Genomic DNA, 20,214 nt, shown 5'->3' on the forward strand with positions numbered 1-20,214 from the left:
CAGCCCCTGGGCTAGGACCCCCTCCCCCGAGGGCTGGAGAGGAATCCCACAAAGAAGGGCCGGCCGCTCAGAGGTTCTTAAATATTTAGTTGCGATTTATTTAAAGTCAAGTCAGTTCGTGGGCACTATTTATATTATTAAAAACACTTGGAGGCTTGTACTTCTAGCAAAAATATACATTTCAGTTTGAGGGTTGGTACGCTGCCGGGGAGGGGGGAAGAGGAAAAAGCTCCCCAGGTAAGGGGCACGCGAGCCCCGGGTGCCACCGGGGGGGAGGTTTGGGGCCAAATCCCCCGGGCTGGGTGCAGCGTGCGTCTGCGGTGCCTTCCCCAGAGGACTTCAAAGTGCTTTAGAAATTTAGGTCATTCCTAACTCCCCCGCGAGGTAGGGACACGGGAAGGGGCCGGGCGGGCTGCGGGCAGGGAAACCGAGGCACGGTGAGGAGCCCGAGGGCAGCGGCAGGGGTTTGGGAGCTGCCAGCCCTGCGGCACTCCAAAGGGATTATTGCACCAGGGAAAGCCACTACCCTGAAGAGGAGGAACACAAAACCCATTAATCCGCTCCCGTGCCCCCCCTGTGGGATTATCAGTGTTTGAATAAGGCTGCTGGGGACGTGGGGATGCTGCAGGCAGCACCCAGCTTCGCAGGGCACCCAGCCCGCTCCTGGGGGGCACCCACACCGGGTCCCATCCCAGGCACGGCAGCACCGCAGCATTTTGCTGCAGCGGTGCCACGGAGCGAGGTGAAGCCCCAGAGCTGCTCGGGGCTTGGGCAGGGCACGGAGCCTGAAGCTGCCCCCTCCTCGCTCAGGGGAACTTCCCCAGCACGGCGCCCTGCGAGCAGCCGCCCTCTCCCTCGCCTTTGAGGAATACTTTGAGGCATTTAGACCGGGGGTCACAGCTGCAAGGCTCCTTGCAACCAGGGCACTTGTTAATCCTCGTATTTCCCCTCGGAGCAGAGGGCAGGTGACAGCGTGGCTCCCTTCCCCAGCAGGGGAAACTGAGGCACGGCCATTAAGAGGGGCCGAAGGCCACGCAGTCAGGCAGCAGCAACACCAGGCTGGGCTGCAGCCAGCTCCTGCTCTCCTTAACGCTGCTGTTCCCCAATTTGAAGCCTTCCAGGCTGGTCCCACAGCCTGGACAGCGTGAGATCATCAGATCTGAGCCCTTTGTGGCACCCTCCTGCCCCGTGTTCCCTTCCCCTGTCCCAGTAAATGTCCCCTCGCTGTGCCGGGCTCTGCAGGCTGGCCGTGACTTTCCTGGTGCTGGTGCTGCCAGAGGCTTTGCTCGCTCTGGTGTTTGCAGGGATCCCAGTGCCTCTGCCCCGCGGCCCCCGCTTGGGAAGGGAGCTGCAGGACCAGGCACGAGCCCCGCTGCCTCCTCCCAGCCTTGCACAGCCCCAGACCTGGCCCCATGCAGACAATTTTGGAGCTTCGGTCTGCACAGAACGGCCTGGGGAAGCAAAGAGACCTTGGCCTCTGCTCCACAGGTGGATTTTTGTGAGTCAAACCCTTCCCTCCCTTCTCCACATCCCTCCCTCCTCACACGGAGCTGCCGAGGGGCAGGTTCCTCTGGAGCGGGGGCGCTGGGGGCACAGTGAGGGCGCTGCAGCTGCGGGTGTGTGTGAGGACAGCTGTACCCGTCTTCAAATACTCTGTGTTTTTTTTTTTCTTTGGGAAAAGAGAGAAACTTCCTTTTTGTGACACTGCCCTAGACTTCACGGCTCAGGCCCACATCTTCGGAGTGCAATACAAAAAAAAAAAGACAACCGAGGCACGCTCTAAGTGCTGCTGCTGGCCCTGCTCGGTGACCTCTGGACAACCAGAGCAGCCCCGCTGCCCCCAGGCTGCCGCAGGAACCCCGCTGCCCACGCCGTGCGAACCGCCCGGCCGCTGCAGGGCCCCGGGGAGCAGCTGAGGAGCAGGGCTGTAGTAACGGAAACGGTGGCTTAGGGTTTGCCTCTGAATTTGTTAGTGTGTGTTAAAGGAAGCCCCGGCCGGCCAGGTGGCGGCTGCAAAATCTTATGGCGTCCTGCCCTGTGTACCGTACGGTGGGGTCGTGTAGAAAAAGAGTTTCCAGTAGAAGGAACGGAAGACACCACGGGGAAAGGTTTTCTTTGTGTTTGTACAAAGAGTCCCGCCGGGAATCCATGGCTTCATTCTCATAAATAACAGGTCCTTAGTACATGTCCTTGTAGATCTCCTGAAGGAGAGGGTGCAGGGAGGTCTCGGTCTCCGTCTTCTTGATCTTCTGCACCAGCTGGGCGTGCTCCGTCACCAGCTGCCGCAGGTCGGCCATCTTCTGCAGCAGCTTGGGGAAGAGGTACTGGGCGTCGGGGTGGTTGGACTGCAGGTGGAACTCCAGCGCCCGCAGGATGTTGTCCTGGATCTCCTCCACCTGCTTCACGTTCATCAGGCCAGGACGGTCTGCGGGGAAGAAGCACGGCAGCGGGGTGTTACGGGGTGGCCCTCCGAAGCATGGGCTGCTCCTGGAGGTGTGGAGATGGGAAACCCACCCACAGGGACTCCAGCCTGGTCAATGGGACAAGGGGAAAAACACGTGCCCTCAGAGCACGTGTCCCACAGCAGCCTGTGAGAAAGGGATGACGCCAGGTCCCAGCGTGCCTGGCATCGCTGCCGTGGAGAATCTCTGATGTCAGAACTATTCAGCTCTTCTCCTGCTCCCCTAGGACCACCCCTGGCTGATCTCAGCCAGCAAAACCCTTGCTGAAGCTGAAACCCAGCCCTCCCCAGCCTCCTCCTGACTCCCGCAGGGCCGAGAGCAGCCGCTCACCTCCACACAGGATAATGGCAGCCACAAACAGAGACAGGTCGCTGTCATCCAGCTCCAGCGCGTTGAACTTCACAGCAAACTCGAATTTGGGCTCCATGATCTCGTTGAAGGGCTTGCGCAGGCTGCGCAGGAACTCGCGGGTCACAAAGCCGTTCCCGTTGGCCACCAGCAGCCCGTCCTTGTTCATGATAGAGGCCAGCATGGCGAAGATGGCCTCGTGCACCCCGTACTTCAGCAAAGTCACTTGGTCGTTCAAGTAGAGGCCGACGAAGCTGGGGATGCTCTTGGCGAACTCGGTGAGCTCCCGCACGGTCTCCACCGTGGTGCACTGGCAGCGGTAGAAGACGTGCACCCCGATCTCCTTGTAGGGGGGAATCCCATTCACCAGCTGCTTCCACACCAGCCCCTTCTCTGCTTGCCACAGGGTGTCCATGTCATGGATCACAAAAGGCTGCTTGAAAGAGAAGCAAGCGGTCAGGAACCTGCCACAGGGACCTGAGCACACACATACGAGTGTGCAAAGCAGCGAGCGCAGGGCGTGTGGAGCCCACGGAGCTGCAGCTGGGAAGTGGTGCACGTGCAATAGCGACAGCAGGAGCGAGGTGCACGTCCTCGCCCAGAGAAGAGCCCCCCTGCGCCAGCTGCAGCCAGCCCCGTTTGCCCTGGGAGGGAACTTACTGGGGTGCTGCTGGCCTTCCCGGTCAAGATACCTCTCGCCTTCTTTTTGGTCATGTTGAAGTTTTTCAGGTAGGCGTTGTAGATGTGCTTGGAGAAAGCTTTCAGGTCGGCCACCTGTGGGTTCTGGCAGCTGATCTCGCTCGCCGTCAGCCCCGCCACCAGCTTCCTCTTCTCTGCCTCCGGCATGCGGCCGAAGCGGATCGCTGCGAGGAGCAAAACTGTGAGCACCCCAGCACAGCCCCACAGCGCCCATCCCTGCTCATCTGGGTTCTCTCGCAAGCCCCGCTTCTTCTTCCCACATAAACACTTTGGCTTGGCCAGGAACGGGATGGTGACGCCTCAGGTTTAAAGATCCCAGCACAGGAAAGCGACCTGTGTGCACAGCGCCTGCCGGGCCAACCTGGAGGGAAGAGCCCCGTGCCACCAGCCCGCCTGCGCGGCAGGAACAAAGAGCCCCTTCTCGTAGGGAAGGAATGGATGCAAGAGACAAAGACCAGAAGCTTTGGGCTTCAAAGATGATTCCTTGGCAAAAAAAGAGCCACAGGATGAAGCGAGCTCCATCTCCCATGTGAATCCCCGGGAGGGGGCTCCGCTCACGGGACCGACGGCCCCATGGGCACCCCAGGGGACAAGGGTGGCACTCACCGTTATGTGACATGCCCAGCGAGAGGCACTTCTGGAAGCGGCAGTACTGGCACTTGTTCCTGTTCTTCTTCTGAATCTTGCAGCTCCGCTCACACTTCTCGTACTCCAGCTTCATGCGGATTGTCCGGCGGAAGAAGCCCTGTGAGCAGGCAGCGCACGGGGGGGACCCGGAGCGGGGGGGACAAGGGAACAGCAGCGTTAGCACCCGCATTTTGGGACCGGGCTCATTTCTGATCCCCAGCAGCCTCACAGAGGCTCAGCCCCCTCACCCCCCACGGGGTATTTTCAGCACGAGCAGAGCCTCAAGGCCACGAGGAGAGGTGGGAGAAGGGAGCCGGGTGTGTGATACTGCAGGCAGCCAGCAGGGAGGGATGGAGGAGCGGGCTGTGGGAATGCCTGGCAGGGCCTTGCTGCTAACCCAGCCCCGCTGGCATCTGCTGGGGGGGGGAAGGAATTTCAGAGGCGCAGCCAAGCTGCAGCCAGCGGTCCCAGGGGACGAGCACGCTGCTGGTTTGCAGCACAGCCAGCATCTTGAAAAGCAAAACCAGAGTCCCCAGGCGGGCAGGAGGCTTTGCCTTACAAAGTAAAGCGCGACGCAGAGAGGTTTGGGTCACACACATCTCAGCTGCCTCCTTCAGGACAGCATTTGTGTGGCTGCCCGTAGGCTCTCCAGGCAGGTTGTGTTTTTTTTTTAGTCATTTCATCCTCCATCCCTGCTTCGCTGTGGTCCTGCTTGCCCAAAGAGCCAGCTCACTCCCCGGGCTCTCAGCTCTGCTTGCTGTTGCCGAACGCAGCCCCTGCAGGGCGGACGCACCTTGCAGCCCTCGCAGGCGTGCACGCCGTAGTGGAAGCCCGAGGCTTTGTCCCCGCAGACCCTGCACTCCACGTTCAGCGCCCCCGAGGCCGCCTCCTCGCAGCCCATCTGCAGTTGGTCCGACAGGGAGGGAGAGGAGCTCTGCGAAAGGTCTGCAAACACACGAGGGGAGGCATCGTGTTGTGCAGTCACCACAAGCACAGCGTCGCATCTAGCCCCGTGGCTGGAGGGACTTCCAGAGCTTCCCAGGCTGTCACTCGGGCAGTTAACCTCTGAGATCAGGCACTGGCCACAGGCTGATGCCCTGTACAGAGCCAAGCGTTCCCAGCAGCTAAGAGCCTCCCCGTCAGCTCTGATTTCTCCCTCTGGCATTCATGTTCAGGCAGCGAAATCCTACCAGCAGATTTGCCAGGCAGCTGGCACGGGGCTGGCACAGGAACAACAACGCTTCTCTCCCGGCTCCTACAGGCGGTTTGCACCCAGGATTTCCAGGGAAGGTTCTCAGGCACCCCGGGAGCCCTCCCCTCTCCCCCACGCACCCTCCGGGGCACAACCTTCCCCTCCTGGCCTTGCTGCCACCTCCCAGCCTGCTGCCAGTGGCTGTGCGGTGACCGCAGAGAAAGAAATACTTCTCCGTAACTTGGCTCTCCGTGAATTATTTCACAAACGGAGGAAATTAAACCAAACCAAGCCCCGTTCCCATGCAGACCCGGTGCTCTTTGCCTTGAGCACGCTGTCTGGAGGACGTGGCTGCAGCCTGGATCCCCCCGGGGCTCCACTCACCTGTGTAGCTGCTCGAAGGCAGCGAGCTGTCTGGTCCTGCACTTGGGTCTGAGGCTCCGCTGGCCACCATCACTGCCTCTTCCTCTTCCTCCTCCTCTTCCCTGACCTCAGGTACTTCCTCCTGTGGTTGTTCCATAATCGATCACCCCTCAGTGCCAAGACTGCAATCCCTGTCATAGCTCTGGCATCATCCGTGTCTAGCCGAGATGGACCCTACCAGGCTGTTGCGTTAGCCTGCGGACAGGGGGAGAGGCACGGCGTCAGGCACAGGAGCCCTGCTCTGCTCCGTCTTACCCAGGCAGACAAGCAGCCCCCGGGGCTTTTCTCTGCTGCTCTGCAGGGCTCAGGGAAGCAAAATCTTGCTGGGATCGTGTTCGGAGCCCAGCAGATCCTGGGACACACACCAGGGACCTGGGGCCCCTGCTCCCTGCCCTGCAGGTCCCGCAGCGGAGACGCTGCCCCGGGCAACATCCCCCAAAGCCACCCATGCCCTGGGCTGTCCTGGTGGCAGCCAAGGCCGAGGTTTGGCAGAGCCAACACTAGCAGAAAGATCAGGATCCTTCATCTTCAACCTTCAGACTCCATCCCCAGCCACGCAATGCGGGGCTCAGCCTGATGACGGGGCGAGGACAGCGGCTGCTGGGGGCAGGAAAAAAAAAAAGCCCCAGACCCACGCCAGCCGCCCGTGAGACTGATGGCTTCCTGCCGGCCCCTGCCCTCCCGTTCCTTCCCGTCACAGTGCTGGTGTTTGTTTTCACTCATCGTGTTGTAACAGCCCCGGCTCCTCTGCCAAGAGCCTGAACACGCCGCTGCCCCGCCGCACGCTGCCGAGCGCCGCAGCGCGACCGCGCCGGCTGCACGGCCCGGCCCCGTCCCAACCCGGGGCTTCCTGTGGGAGGGTGGCCACGGGCCCCTTTCCCCCACGCTTCCTCTCCTTGTTTGTGCTCGTCCAGCGCCAAGCGATGTGCTGTGGCCGAGGCCGGGCCGTTCCCAGCGCCCCGAGCCCAGCCGGCTCTCGCCCCGTGCCGCAGCGCCTCTGCCTCCAGCCCTGAGCACCTCCAGCCGGGGTGCTGCAGAGCCACAGCCGTTTCCTTCAAGGAGCTATCAGAAAGCTCAGGATCCGTTGCTTTATTTCCACAGAGCCTCGATTTACAGACATGAGTTCAGCTTTTGGAGCATCCTCGTGCCCACTCCCTGTATAAGCTGCTTGCAGGGTTCTTCCACGAGGGCACCCCGCGTGTCTGTGCCCCACACCCGGTGGCGCAGGGCTCACTGCAGGAGGACAGCAGCGACCCACAGCTCCCCGAGCTCGGTTCCTCTCCCCTCGTGCCCAGAGCTCTGCAGCCGGGCTGCATCCAGCTCCCCAGCCCACCCGGGGAAGCCGTCAGCACCTGGCAAGGTCGGAGCTCCCCAGGCCAGCAGCTTGGTGCCAAGGGGAGGACAAACCCTCAAAGGGGAGGCTGGACATTGACACACCAGCACGGGGACCCCAAGGAGCTGCTGCTGGACCACAGCCCAGGGACACCTCGTTGCGAATTTGGAGCCACGGCTCCTCTGTTTTGAGGAACAGGGACAGGGGCAGGGGGCTCAGCACTCCCCGCCCGCGCCTCCCGGGCAGCACTGAGGCCCCATTCACGGCTCTGTTACCCTTGGCCGCCGCTCACACGTGGGGCAGGGCATCCAGGCAGGAAAACCTAGTCGTCAGGGGTGGAGGGTAACGAGCTGGACCTCGTTAAAGGCTATATATAAACGAAGGCACAGACATCGGGGAAAATGCTTCTGCATGGAACAGCAGCGAGCGGGGGAAGGCTGTGGCAGGAGGAGCTGGCCTCCCGTGGAAAGCGCAGCCAGCAGCGCCTTCATGGGCTTGTCGTTAGCTCTCCGTGGCTCTGGCATCCATCAGGAGAGGCAAGCACTTAAACCCTTTGAGGACGTAGTCTCTGCTTCGTCTCATCGGCCCCCAGGGGCTCAGTTTTCCAGCTGTGTCCCTGGCACGCCGGGTCCAGGTAGGGCCTCGTGCCCCGGCAGCGAGCTCGAACCCCAAAAACCGCCAAAGCAACCCCAAAGGATGGTGCCCTGTGTGGGTGAGGGTGTTCAGGGAAGGGCAAGGATTCAGGTCCCAGCCTTTGAGAGCGGCTGGAGAGCCAGGGGGAGAAAAGCTCTCGGCAGAAAGCTCTGAATTTATTGTTTTAATATCTTCTGGCAGGCCGAGAGCGGAGGGGCCTGGGCGGAGGGGAGCTGCGGGAGCTGTTTGCACACCTGCTTTTCCCGGAGCCGTTCCCCTGTTTTCCAAACAACGGAGATAGAGGCAGAGGAGGGGGGAGAGGGATTAATTCCAGCCGGCCGGCGGCACCCCCTGCCTCCAGCAGATGAAAGGCAGGCAGGGGCCAGGCCTCCGCGTGGCTGCAGGGGACGTGCGGACCCCAGCCCCCTGCGGGACGGGGCAGTGGCCAAACCTGGCTCCACGCGGAGACCGCCGAGCCTTTGGTTCCCTTCAGCTGGATCGCTGAGTTTGGTATAAAGAACAAACCAGCACTGGCTTGACCAAAATCAGCAAAAAAAGCTTGTTTGAGTCTTTTAGTGCTGGATGCTTGTGGCACACACAAGGTGAATGACTGTGCCAGCCTCGGGGATGCTTTATTCAGCCCCAGACACCGGGGAGATTCCCCCCCACCAGCCCCAACGACGGCGTTTCCTTCCCTGGGCTGAAGCTGCCTCCCTCTCCATCACAGCAGAGGAGCAGGAGGGGGGCAGAGATCCCTGCCCGGCACAGCCACCCCCTTTTTCCACCCAGCAGCTGTCACAGAGCAGCGTTGGAAAGCCAGGATGGAAAGGAGGACGGGCACTGCGAATTCCTTCCTAAGCGTCTCCAGAAAAATCAGGCAAAGCTGTTCCCTTTCCTCTTCCCACAGGATGGGAACGAGCAAGAGGGCGAGCATCTCGTGACTTGCTCTGCCCCGTTCAAAGCTTTGGCAGCCGGGGACGTCGGGCTGGTTGCTGTGCACGAAGGCTCCTCACTCGGACAGATGCTGCTGGGTGTCCCCCTCACGGCTCCTACGCATCAAACAGCGCTGGCACCAAGTTTTTCTTTACCAGAAGCAGGAGCTGAGCCCTCTGCCAGGCGGAATGACACGGCAGGAAGACGGGGAAGAAGCGTGGCGCACAGACAAGGGGGAAACAGCTTTAAAAAATTAAAAAAACCTGGCACGCCAGGGCTTGCAAAGTTAAGAGGAGACAAATCTCCAGCCTTGAGCGCAGCACGGACCCGGTGCCTGAAGGCAGAGCTTCTCCAGAGCTGAGCAGGACCCACGTCTTCCTCGGTGCTGGGTGCTTGCATGGTTTTGGCCAGGCAGCTCCTGGCAGCGAGCTGGCATTTAAGCCTCAGAGCTACGTTCAGAGACAGCAGAAGCTGCCACACGAGCCAAGAAGCGCCCACTGCCCCCCGGCTGGTGCACGGGAGGGCTGCTGAGGCGATGCGACCACCCTCACAAAGCTGCCCGTGGAGCAAATTAGCACGAGGAGGGGACGTGCGTGGTGACACGGACACCAGGGTGCTGGCAGCCACCGAGGGAGGGAGGAAGTGCTCATAATTAGAAGGACGTCATCTTTAAAGCAGGTGTAGTTTCAAAGAAGAAGTCATTTCGACACGCTGGCTGGGGCGGAGAGGACTCCTGCCCCGTTCCCCTCCAGGGGAAGGCACATTTGTTCCTAATATTTCCATACCGACGGGGATGGAGGCAGCTCCCCGACATGTCCCGGTTTCAGTGTCGCCAGACGAGACTCCTCCCTGGAAGATGGAAGTTTCCAGGCAAAGCAAGGCGCCAAAAAACGTCCCAGCCTCCCAAGGGACAGGTCACAAGGTTGATCCACTCAAAGCTGCTCACGTTTCCCTACGGGAGGTCACCAGGAGCCGTGAAAGGAGACCAATTTACCATGGGAGCACTTCTGGGTTGTGTTTTTGATCATCTGGATGAAAACGTTAGACAAATTCACAGTCAACAGAAGCGAACCCCTTCGGAAGGATTCTGTTGGCTGTGAATTTGGCACCGGACAGCAGGATTTTGTGTGACACGGCACACACATCAAATGTACCAAAAAACGGAGCTGATTCCAACAAAAATGTGGTGGTTGCTCATTGGCCATTATTTGCAGACATCCCTTGGGTTGTGTCACCGCGTCGGGTATCTGCTGATCGAGGACCAGTTTCTGTTCCTCCTCCTGCACGTCAGCTACTCCTAATAAAAGCCGTGTAAGAGCTCAGCAGATGCTGCAACACAGGAAAGGTAACCCAGAGCAAAAAGTCCACAGAGACAAACACTGAAAACATGTTTTGTTTTTGTTCCTGAAAGCCCTACACACCTCCTCATTAGCTAACGAGGTCTCGGCAGCGCTCACTCTCCCAGCATTTCCTCAGAAGCCTCGGCCAAGAGGCAGCTCCGTGCAGAAGTGAACTACTGGAGCTGGCGAGGAGGAACGCTTGCCCCCCACACCAAGGCACCCAGCCCTGGCCAGTGCTGATATTTGGGGCCTGAGAGAAATTAAAGCATCTGCTCCAACCCTGCAGATGTCCGGCTCCTTGTCCTCCCTGCAGGCTGTCGGCTTTTCACCAACGCCAGCCCAGCCGAGGCGGCAGCAGGGTGCTGCCCGGGCTGCTATTAGCCGTGCTGTTAATTACTCAGGAACACGCGACGGAGCAGCGCAGGAGATTCCCTCGCTTGCCTCGAGCGGCCAGGCCTGCCAACATGAATCACACATCGCCTGCGTGTTCGAACTCATCCACTTCCTGGCCACTGAGAGAAAAAAAAAAAAAAAAGTCAAAGAGTTATGAAACTCGCTGGATCCTTCTCTTTTTGCGCCGCAATCGTCCCGAAGAACTAGATCATGTTTTGATCTGAAGGGAACTTCCCGCCTTCTCACCGGTGCTGGGCTTCCTTGGAAGAGGGTTAATGTTCCTGCGGGGCTCACCCCTCCAAACCTGGCTCTCCAACGCCTCGGATGAGCTGGGATCCGCAGCTCTTTCACAAAAGGGGCGAGAGGAGGGTGGGCAGTGAAGAGCCGAGCAGTCTGGGGCTCTTACCTGAAGTTCTGCTCCATGACCTTCAGCAGCTCCTGCCGCCCCCCGTCCCTCTATTTCCTCCATCACCCAAAATAATGCTAACTGGGTTCTGCAGCGCTTCCTTCCTGCTCCTTTCCTCGCTGCATTAGCTCACAGAGACGGCATGTTTTGGACATCGGTGCCAAGCGTCATTGTTTATTCCCGTGTGAGGGATTTGGACACCTGTTCCCAGTCACGCTCGCAAGGCTCAGCACCACCCCGCGCCGCTCGTGACCCTCTTCTCCCTCTGCACATTCCCATATGAAGCGTTTCCAGGAGTGCTTCCAGCAAACAAACTGGCGAGGCTGGGGCTGGCATCTGCCAAGCCATGTCTGCGTTTTGCTGTCAGCTCAGGACAGCCCGGAGCAGGCAGGGGCAGGGGGTGCGCGTGTCCGGCTGGCTGGGACGGGGACAGCAGCCAGGAAACAAGCAGGTACCCGAAAGGTGACACCACTGGGGCTGCTCAGCACTGGAAACTGCGCAGACGTGGTGCCATTTGAGACGTTTGTTAAGTCCAGTAATGAGAGAGGATCGTCCCCACTCCCGCCAGGGCACAGCAGAGGTGGCCCGAGCTGTCCTGTGATGCCGGGCGATGCGCTGCCCTCCTGCCTGGGGCTGTCCCCCCGCGAGGACAATGCTTTGGGGACAGCTTTGAGCTCGGCACGTGGCCTTCAAGCACTGCTGGGGGAGACACGAGGCAGCTCCGAGGGTTTGGTGCCAGCAAGAGACCCCAACCCCACGGCCCTGTCCCTCAACATCACCCATGGAGCAGATGCAGGCTTCCACATCCCTGCTTCCTCCCTGGAAGTGCAGGGAAGCCGCCTGGGAAGCATTCCCCTTCGCCATCCCAAAAGGAGAGAAGTTTGGCAGCTTGAAACCCATCAACGTGCTGGAAGCTGGGGCTCTCTGAACCCCCGAGCCCCCCGCGTGTCGCTGCAGGGCGCTGGGTTTGCTTACAGAGCCCTCGTCCCCCCGAAGCGGGGCAGGCCACGTGGGAGGATCTGGTTTCAGGAACATCAGTAATTATAGAACAGGGCTGACAGGGAGGGAACAGCAACACGGCTTCCCAAGGCAAACAGCGGGCACGGGCTCAGAGCAACGTTTAAAGGGAAAACCAGGAAAGCAGCAAGCGCAGCGCGGTGCCACTGCTAGCCCTGGAGTCGGAGCGCCCGACTCGTGGCAGCAGCTCGCACCCGAGCCTGGCGTGGTTCTTCCCAAAGCCCCAATGTCACCAGGTCACCGGCGAGTGTCGCCCCTGGGGCAATCAGATCCCTGGAAAAGAGACGGGGGCACAGCAAAAACGCGGCAACAGGTCAGGGCGTCCACTGCCCTGAATCACAGGCACGCGCAGGCAGCCCGTCGGCGGGAGCCAAATACCCAAGAGGCCAGGAAGCCCCAGTGCCAGGTGGCCAGAGCTCCCAAATCCAGGAATCACCCTCAAAAACGTTACCAAACCTCAAAAACGTTACCAAACCTTCTCCTTTTTGCAGCCACTGAGATCCCCTGGGCTAAATCTACCGGGCTGTAAGTTTGTTATGCTTACACTTGGGCTCCCAGAAACGCGCTGCGTGTTTTGTAGACCTTAGCAAAAACATCCCGGGCACCAGGCATTCAGCTCTGATCCCAGGACGCAGCTGACAGTGAGCGATTATGCCCAGGCACGAGTTCAGATGATTCAGCAGGGTCTGGGAACACGCGCTGGAACAGAACAAATCTTCGCTTCACCTCTCCTTCGAACGCGGAGCAGGAAAAGACTAAATCTGAGCTTGCTTCTGTCTCCTCACAGACAACTCCAGAGAGCATTAAAATAACTTTGTGTAACAAACTAGTTCAACACCCTCTCAGGAATTTGGAGGAGAACTGTGTTTCCTTACTATTTTTGGCCACGTTCACACAGTGAGAACCGGCCGGAGGAACGGAGGTTTCCCGGCGTTTTCAGGGACTGAACGCGATCCGGGCAGGACAGCCCCGCCAAGGAGAGGAGCTCGGTGTGCTCCTGTCCCTCTGGATTCCTGCCTCAGCCCCTAGAAAACAAAACGCTGGAGCAGGGCATCAGCACCTCTCCTAACACCCTCACGTCCTGGGCACCATCGCAGGTCCGCAGGAGGAGAAGTGTTTCCACAGTCCACCAGCTCTGGTAGCATCCATATAATTAATGTAGAGGTAGAAAGCAGATTTGGGTACCTTCAGAAACATTTCAGATTTGCATTAAGATGATATTTGGACTTAAAAATAAAGTTATAAAAAAGCAGACAGGATAGAGTTAAGCTTAGGTTCCCATCATTGAGGTGACTGCAGCAAACCTGGGTTATTTTGAAGCCCTCTCACCCGTCCTTTCTTCAGCACAACAAAACCTTTCCTAACGAGACTTTCATTAGCAGCTGCATGTTTCACAGCAAAGTTTGTCTTAACAGATTATCAAAATAAAAACAAAAATGCCTATCAGCTCAGGCAGGAGCTCACCTGCCCTTTTGCACCACCAGCACCATTCCCTGTCCCACGCCACATCTCTGCTCGGGGTTTGAACTTGCACCTTCTGTGTTTTGGATGCACAGTTCCAGTTCCCAGATGAGGGCAAACCAAAAAACACTTCAGGAGGGCACAGCTTCTGGTTAGCACGAGCATTATCTGCCCGATGCTATCCGCAAGCCTCAAAGGCGTGCTCTGGCATGACCCAGCACCACGAGAAACGTTAACATTTCTGGCTCGGGCTTTCACCCTGACACCTCTTCTCACCAGGATTTCCTAAAAACCCCGGCCTCAAAGCCCACGCTTCAAGGCAGGACCTTTTTGGGGGATCCACAGCGCCCCAACACACACCTGACCCAAAGGGCCCCACGTTCACAAGCTCTCAGCTAAGTCTTGGAGGACCCAGACGTTTTTCAGATGCTGTGATTGCAGCGCTGAACCTTAGAGCATTTCAAGAAGTCATCCTGAAACTAAGACCTGTCTCGAGTCAGTTCTGTTCTGAATTCATGCAGTCACGCAGGGCTCAGCGAACATCCAAAAATTGTTCATCTGGGGGAAGCTGTTTCACAATCTCCTTGACCAAAAGGTTCACACTGGCATCGATGGCTACACTCGAAACCCTGCTTTGGGAAAGAAATTTCCCAGGCACTCTGCCAACGCAAGTGTATTTCGGAGTGTAAGATTTTTTAAAAAAAGCAAAATAGCTCTTCTACAGAATAATCCCATTCATGCTCACTACGGAAATCACTTCTGCTTGTCTAGACTTTCCCACAGTCTCAGAAATCATCACACCAGAGACACGTAGTACGTCTCTGAGGAGTGACACCTCTAGAAAAGCAGAGACAGCCCCGCAACGCCCTGTATAAAAGCAGCTCCACAGCCTGACAGACTGGGGCTATCAGCACAAACCACAGATAAACCAACAGCTCGAAAACTCCACGGGCAGGGCAGCCAGGCTGGGATCTGGCAGCAAAGAAGCCCTCAGCCATAAGCACCGGGACATCATCGTGCTCAATTCAAAAGCGTTTGCGGGTCCCCCCCGGAGGGGTCTGTGAGCCTCCTGTCACGCCAGCCCCTCCACCTCCAAGACCATTTGCAGATTTCCAGTTCGTAATTCAAGAGCCGCAGATAAATCTTTCCCCCAAAGACACGATGTTCTGTACGGAAATGCGGATTTGTCAGCAGGCAAGGCTCTAGAGAGAAAGAGCCCATTAAGATCAGCGAGCAGCTCTGCACAACAATGCCTCCCCGCCCGCTCAGCGTCCTGTGGCTCGTTACAAAACCCTCCCCACGCACTGGGGTTCCTCAAAAGTCCCCGTCCTGACCGCCAGAACACAAACTCGAGGAGATGCTTATACAAAAGGCCGCGTCCCCGTCCAGCGAAATACCTTCGACGTGTCTCGTGGCGAAAATAAATCCGCCCCTCGGCGGGGATTTAGAAGCCAGGCGAGGCGTTTGGGCATGGGGCGAGCACCCCGAGGAACGTCAGCATCCCCACGGGCAGGAGCTGAGCCCCCGGGGCCACGTCCTCCAAAACTATTTCAGCTCAGCAGCACGCCGCGGCGTTTTGGCTGGCAGGGCTGTTCCGGAGGGAGCGATGTTATCGGCGTCGGTGTCAGATCGCGTGTCCAGATAAGTAGGTGAACATTTACCTAAGCACAGCCTCTCGTCTCACATGACCTCCCCGCTCTCCAAGCAGCAATTTCGGTTGTAAACGCAGCCAACTAATCACATTTTAAGTTGTTACACTTTGACGGCAGCAGCCGGCTGAGAGCAACGGGATCAGACCACAATACTTAGAGCAGAATCCTAAACAAAACCCTTAAAGATCCCGTTCAGAAACCGAACGGGAAGAAGTCTCCGAATTCAGATTTTAAAAGAACCTTCAGAAAGTTTAAGCTCACGGCCAAAACTGAAACTTGCTGCAAGCAGGTCACTCTCCGCGGGCTCTTCCTTACCCCGAATTTTTTTTAAAACACAAACAGAGCGAGCGTTTAGGAGGAGCAGGCACAGAAAGGAAGGGTTACCTCTCCGCAGCAGCTGTCCCTGTCCGCCCGTCGGTGCAAGCCCCCGTTCCGTTACCATGTCAGCACGGAGAGCTGAGCAGCGAGGCAATCTGCAAGAGAACACAACACCGAGTTCCCCGGCTGCGCTGAAGGCCAGATATTTATGCCGCCGGGAGAACTGGGACAGATCCAGCGACGGCTCTGAAATTTAAACACCCCCCCCCCCCTCCGCCGTGCGCCGCAACCATCTGCTGGGGCGAGTCCCCAGCACCGCGGGGAGGCAGCGGGGGCAAAGCCCCCAAAATCCCTACAGGGACCCCCGGGAGCTCTCCTGGGGTTTTAGGAGCTTGGAGACCCGCACGGGGACGCTGCCCCGGCCTCGTGGCTGCCACCTGGGCAGATTTCCCCAGCTTTTCCCCACGGCGCACAAGCGAAGTCGATGCTAACGCACGGCTCCAGTTGGAAAAGGCTGGCGTGGCCACGAGGCGGTTTGTTTACTCGACTCGCTTAATCCCTCTTTAGGAGGCTGCCTGCAAGTTCCTGCAGTTTTACTGAACCTCTCCCTCTCTCGGGTTGTAGAAACCGAAGGATTTGACGGAGTTCGGCCCTCCTGGTTTTGCTGATAAGGCTGCAAATACCGCCCGAATTTCAGGAGAGCGGCAAGAGACCACGGCTGGAAAAAACCCACGGCTTACGAGGCTGAACTGGAGGACTTACAGAAAATATGCTCTATTTTTAGACGCAGTTATGCAGACTAACTGGACTAACGTATTAAACAAAGATGTTGTGAACATGATGCTACTTGAACCCACGTACCCTCCCTGCCGTGACACGGGCCTGGCTGCTCCTCCCACCCCGCTGGAAAAGCCCCGTTCCCTATCGCTGCCTCCTTTGGGGCAAGGAGCCCCCCGGGACGGGGCTGCTTGGCGGGGCGAGGTGGTGATTCCTCTGCAGGCACCAAATCCCACCTCGTGCCGCTCGCCCCAGGTGCAGCGAGCACCCGGAGCTTCATCTGCCCAGCACGGCAGGAAGAAAGGAAGCAAATCCTCTGCTCCCCAAAGCCCTGTGCTCCTGGAGAGGCTCCTCGGGTGGGTACGAAGAGCGTTTCCTACGTGGCCGAGCAGCCCCAGGCACCTCCAGGGGACGGCACGAGCGTCCCCTCCAAAACCAAGCCCTGTCCTGTGGAGCAAAGCATCAGTCACATCAGGATCTCCCTTCCTGACAGCTATAAATACAGAAAATATGAATGCGGAAAATATAAATGACTATAAACACCAAAAATATAAACTAACAGCCTCCCGCGAAGGAAGCGACTGTCCCCGTGCTGCAGGGAAGGGGCTGAGCCGCACACAGGAGCAGAGGGCCAGCCCCCAGCCCCCTGCTGCTCAGGGCCATAAAACCACACACCCCGACCCCAATCCACGGCTGTGCAGGTCCCCTCCCGAAACGGAAGGGTTTTTCCCCAAACGCCCAAACCAAGGCTTTTTGTTCCCCTTCCTGATGAGGAGAGGCCATAAAGTCATCCCATCCCCGCTGGTGCAGCAGCAGCAGGCTTCCTTCACCTCCACCAGCAATAAAACCCGGCCCTGACTCGGTGACAAAGTTGAGGGTGTCAACGAGCGCGTGAATCACGCAGCGGGACGGCAGGGATCACACCCCGAGCTCGTTCCCACTGCTGAGAACTGAGTAAATCCCGAGCTCACCTTGCCCTGCTCGCAGGTAGCTGCCGGGGCGTGCCCGTGGGCACCGCTCGCACCTCCCTAACCTGGGAGTCCCGGGGAGGATGGGGAAAGGGGTTCCCCACTGAAAGCAGTGAGGGAAATCACAAAAAAAGAGACCAGGAGGAGGGAGGAGAGGATCACAGACCAGAAGTGGGATGTGGGCTGACTTATGGGGGTGACCGCAGCCGTGCTGCCCTGACCCCGCGTGTCTGACGCCTGCAAAGCCCACAGCCCTGCGTGGGGGGCTCCAGAAAAGCCCCAAATCCTGCCCAGGGGGCTCCAAAGCCCCAATTTCTGCCCAGGGGGCTCCCAGCAAAGCCCCAAACCCTGCCTGGGGGGCTCCCCAGCACCCAGGGGCTCCACGCTCCGACTCCTTCACGCGTCCGAGCCTCTCTGCTCCTAAACAAACTTAGAGACTTAAACCTGGGCTGAGGTGGAGTCAGTGCTCAGGAGCTTCTGAAAGCGTGGCGAGGCGAGAAACCCTCCTGAGCACGCGGAAAGGGGAGGGCGAAGCAGCTCGGAGCAAGCCCGGGATCCTCGTCTGCAACAACAGCTCCGAGGGGGCCAGCGAGGAAGGAAAAAATGCAACAGGTTGGAAGGGCAAAACAAAGCAGGGAAGCGGGAGGTAAAATTAAACCAGGGCTTGTTTTGAGGTCCTGCCGCCTCCTTCTGCACGCTGCTTTACCTTTCACCTAGGACTTTTTTTTTTTTTTTTATACGAGTGTTTTTTAGGTTAATTAAGAGCTGGAGGCAGCCCAGCCAGCACCACCCTGCCGCTCTCGGCTGGGGTCACAGACACGGCGCGGAGCTGGGACCCTCGGACACCGCATCCCCCGGGGACCAGCTGCCCCTGCGCTTCCTCTGCCATTTATTTTTTATTTTTTTTTTCAGCAAAAATCCTTTATTTAGGATCTCAGCCACAGGAAGGGGAGCAGAGCACCGGGTGGCGTCACCACGCTGCTGGCCCCAAACTGGGCACCCCCCAGCCCCCCGGCTCTGTCCCCCTCCGTGACCACCGAGGTGCCACTCACGAGCCCCCTGGGACCCCTAAGGGGTGGGGACACCCGGCACAGAGCCCCTGGCCCCCAGCTTCTCCTCCTCAACACCTGCCCTTGGGGACAGGCCCCCCCCGGCCTCATCCTCGCCCCCCAACCCCGTCATCACCACGTCCCCACTGTGTCCCCTGTCATCACCACGACCCCCCCCCCATGTTCCCTGTCCCTACCACATCCCCTCCTCGCTCTTCCCCAATTCCCCTCAGGACAAGCACCCCCCGCACCCCAACGTCACCCAGCTGCCCCCAAACCTTACCCCCCCCCCAGCACCCCCAGGGCCCTGTCACCCTCACAGCGCCCCCCCCACCCCCCTCATCCCTAATATCAACCCCCCTCACTCCCCACATCCCCCCTGCACCCCTCTTACCCCCCACACCCCTCCTGCCCCCTATATCCCCCCCACACCCCTTATGCCCCCCACCCCCTACATCCCCCCTGTGCCCCCCACACCCCCCTTGTCCCCTATGCCCCCTATACCCCCTATATCCCCCTCACACCCCCAACCCCCCCAGGCCCCCCCCAAACCCCTCACGTCCCCCCCTCACCCCCTATTCCCCCAAACCCCCCAATTTCCCCCCAACCCCCCCGTACCCCCCCACACCCTCACATCCCCCCAAACCCCCACGTCCCCCTACACCCCCAATTTCCCCCTATTTCCCCCAATTTCCCCCATGTCCCCCCCCCACCTCACGCCCCCCCCGCTCTCACCTCCCGCCGCCGGCCCCAGCTCCGCCGCCGGCGCCCCCCCCTCTCCCCCCCCCCCGCCCCCGCACGTCACCGCGCCCGCCCTGACGCCACCGCCCGGCCCAGCGCCCCGCAGCCAATCAGCGCCGCCGGCTACTCGGGGCCGCGTTGCCATGGCAACGGCCCAAGCCCGCCCCGCCTCGCTCGGGGCGCCCCCTGGCGGGAGCGGGTTCGGGCAGTGCGCGCGCGCGGGGGCTGATGGGAGTTGTAGGCGCGGGGGAAGGGGGGGGAGGCGCAAAATGGCGGCGGGGGTGGGGGGGTAGGCGGGGGGGGAGGAGGGATCTGGGGCTCCTCCTGCACTGCTCAGCACGCCCTGTGTGCTTATTGCTGTCCCTCTTGGGGTCACAGCGGCTTCATGCTTTGTGCAGGGGGGGCTGTGTGCCCGCACACTGTAGCTGAGGGCTTGGATGAGGCTTTGCACCCTGACACCCAAGGGATGAGCTGGGATGAGCAGTGTGTTTGTGCAGTGCCGGCTCGGTGCCCTCTGTGGGTGCTGGGGAGGCAGCACGGTGCTCACAGTGTCCCTCGTTAATGCAGTAATTAAAGATCCCTGCAAATGTGCAACCCCTGGACAAGGGTGGTGGGCAGGGGGGTGTCGGCGGAGCTGCTGACCTGGTAAAAGAGCCATAAAATCCTAGAAATGTTAAGGGCGGAAAAGCCCCTCAACACCAGCTGGTCTGAGCATCCCCCTGCTGCCAATGTCACCTGCTGAACCTTCATCTGCAGGGTGGCTGGGCCACTGCAAACACACCCCCGTGGTGGTGTTACCCCGAGCAGCTGTAGGTTTCCCACAGGAGACCCCCACACACCCTGACTGGTGTGGGGACGGTCTCAGGGACAGGCAGGGGGAAGCAGCAGAGAGCCACCGTGCCCCCACACCCCTGCGAGCTCTCCTTTTGACCCTTCTGATGTTTTTTTTTTTCTTAGTCTGAGGCACTGGAGCATGCACCGCCAATGTGTGCCTGCTGCTGACACAGGCAAGCTCTGGGTCGGCCGCTCTGGGAGGGTGAGACAGACCCGGGCACATCCAGACCTGGCGGCCGAGCAGAGGCAGGTGCTGACACTGCTCCCTCCACACCTGTCCTTGCGGCAGTGAACATATCCTGCTGCATGGGAACGCGGCTGCTAAGAGCAAAAGCCACGTTCTGCTGAGTTGCTTTAAGGAGAGGCGATGCAGCCCGGGAGGTGGGGAGAAGCAATGGCACTTTTCACCACCAGGGCACGACCCAGCGTCTCCTGGGGGTTTTGTACAGGGCACAGAGCCCTGCGACAAGGCATGGAGCTGCAGAGATGGGCGGAGGTGGCCCTTTTTCCTCCTGGCCTAGGTGTGGTACCTGTCCTGACGCCCGATCAGGGAGGAGATTGAGCTAATCGAGCTGTCAGAGGTGGAGAAGCTCTCCCATCGGGGCATT

The 20,214-nt window shown here is 59.4% G+C and overlaps 1 protein-coding gene across 3 annotated transcripts; it reads right to left on the reverse strand.

Annotated features, from left to right (window-relative positions):
• Positions 1–76: 76 nt before the first annotated feature.
• Positions 77–18,816, reverse strand: PPARD (peroxisome proliferator activated receptor delta). 3 transcript variants are annotated; one of them, XM_084301909.1, is made up of 8 exons: positions 18,767–18,816; positions 15,304–15,392; positions 5,713–5,946; positions 4,930–5,081; positions 4,116–4,254; positions 3,471–3,673; positions 2,793–3,246; positions 77–2,425 (listed from the first exon to the last, which is right to left on the reverse strand). In XM_084301909.1, the coding sequence occupies exons 3-8, from the start codon at positions 5,846–5,848 to the stop codon at positions 2,178–2,180; spliced, it is 1,332 nt and encodes a 443-aa protein (XP_084158035.1). In that variant the 5' UTR covers positions 5,849–5,946; positions 15,304–15,392; positions 18,767–18,816; the 3' UTR covers positions 77–2,177. The 3 variants fall into 3 exon arrangements, with proteins under 3 accessions (XP_084158035.1, XP_084158036.1, XP_084158034.1); XM_084301910.1 differs by lacking the exon at positions 18,767–18,816 and having other exon boundaries at positions 2,793–3,243; positions 15,304–15,461; XM_084301908.1 differs by lacking the exons at positions 15,304–15,392; positions 18,767–18,816 and adding an exon at positions 14,665–14,896.
• Between the last annotated feature and the right edge of the window lie 1,398 nt (positions 18,817–20,214).

Source organism: Netta rufina (assembly GCF_964035555.1).
Source record: "Netta rufina genome assembly, chromosome: 26".
NCBI lineage: Eukaryota > Metazoa > Chordata > Aves > Anseriformes > Anatidae > Netta > Netta rufina.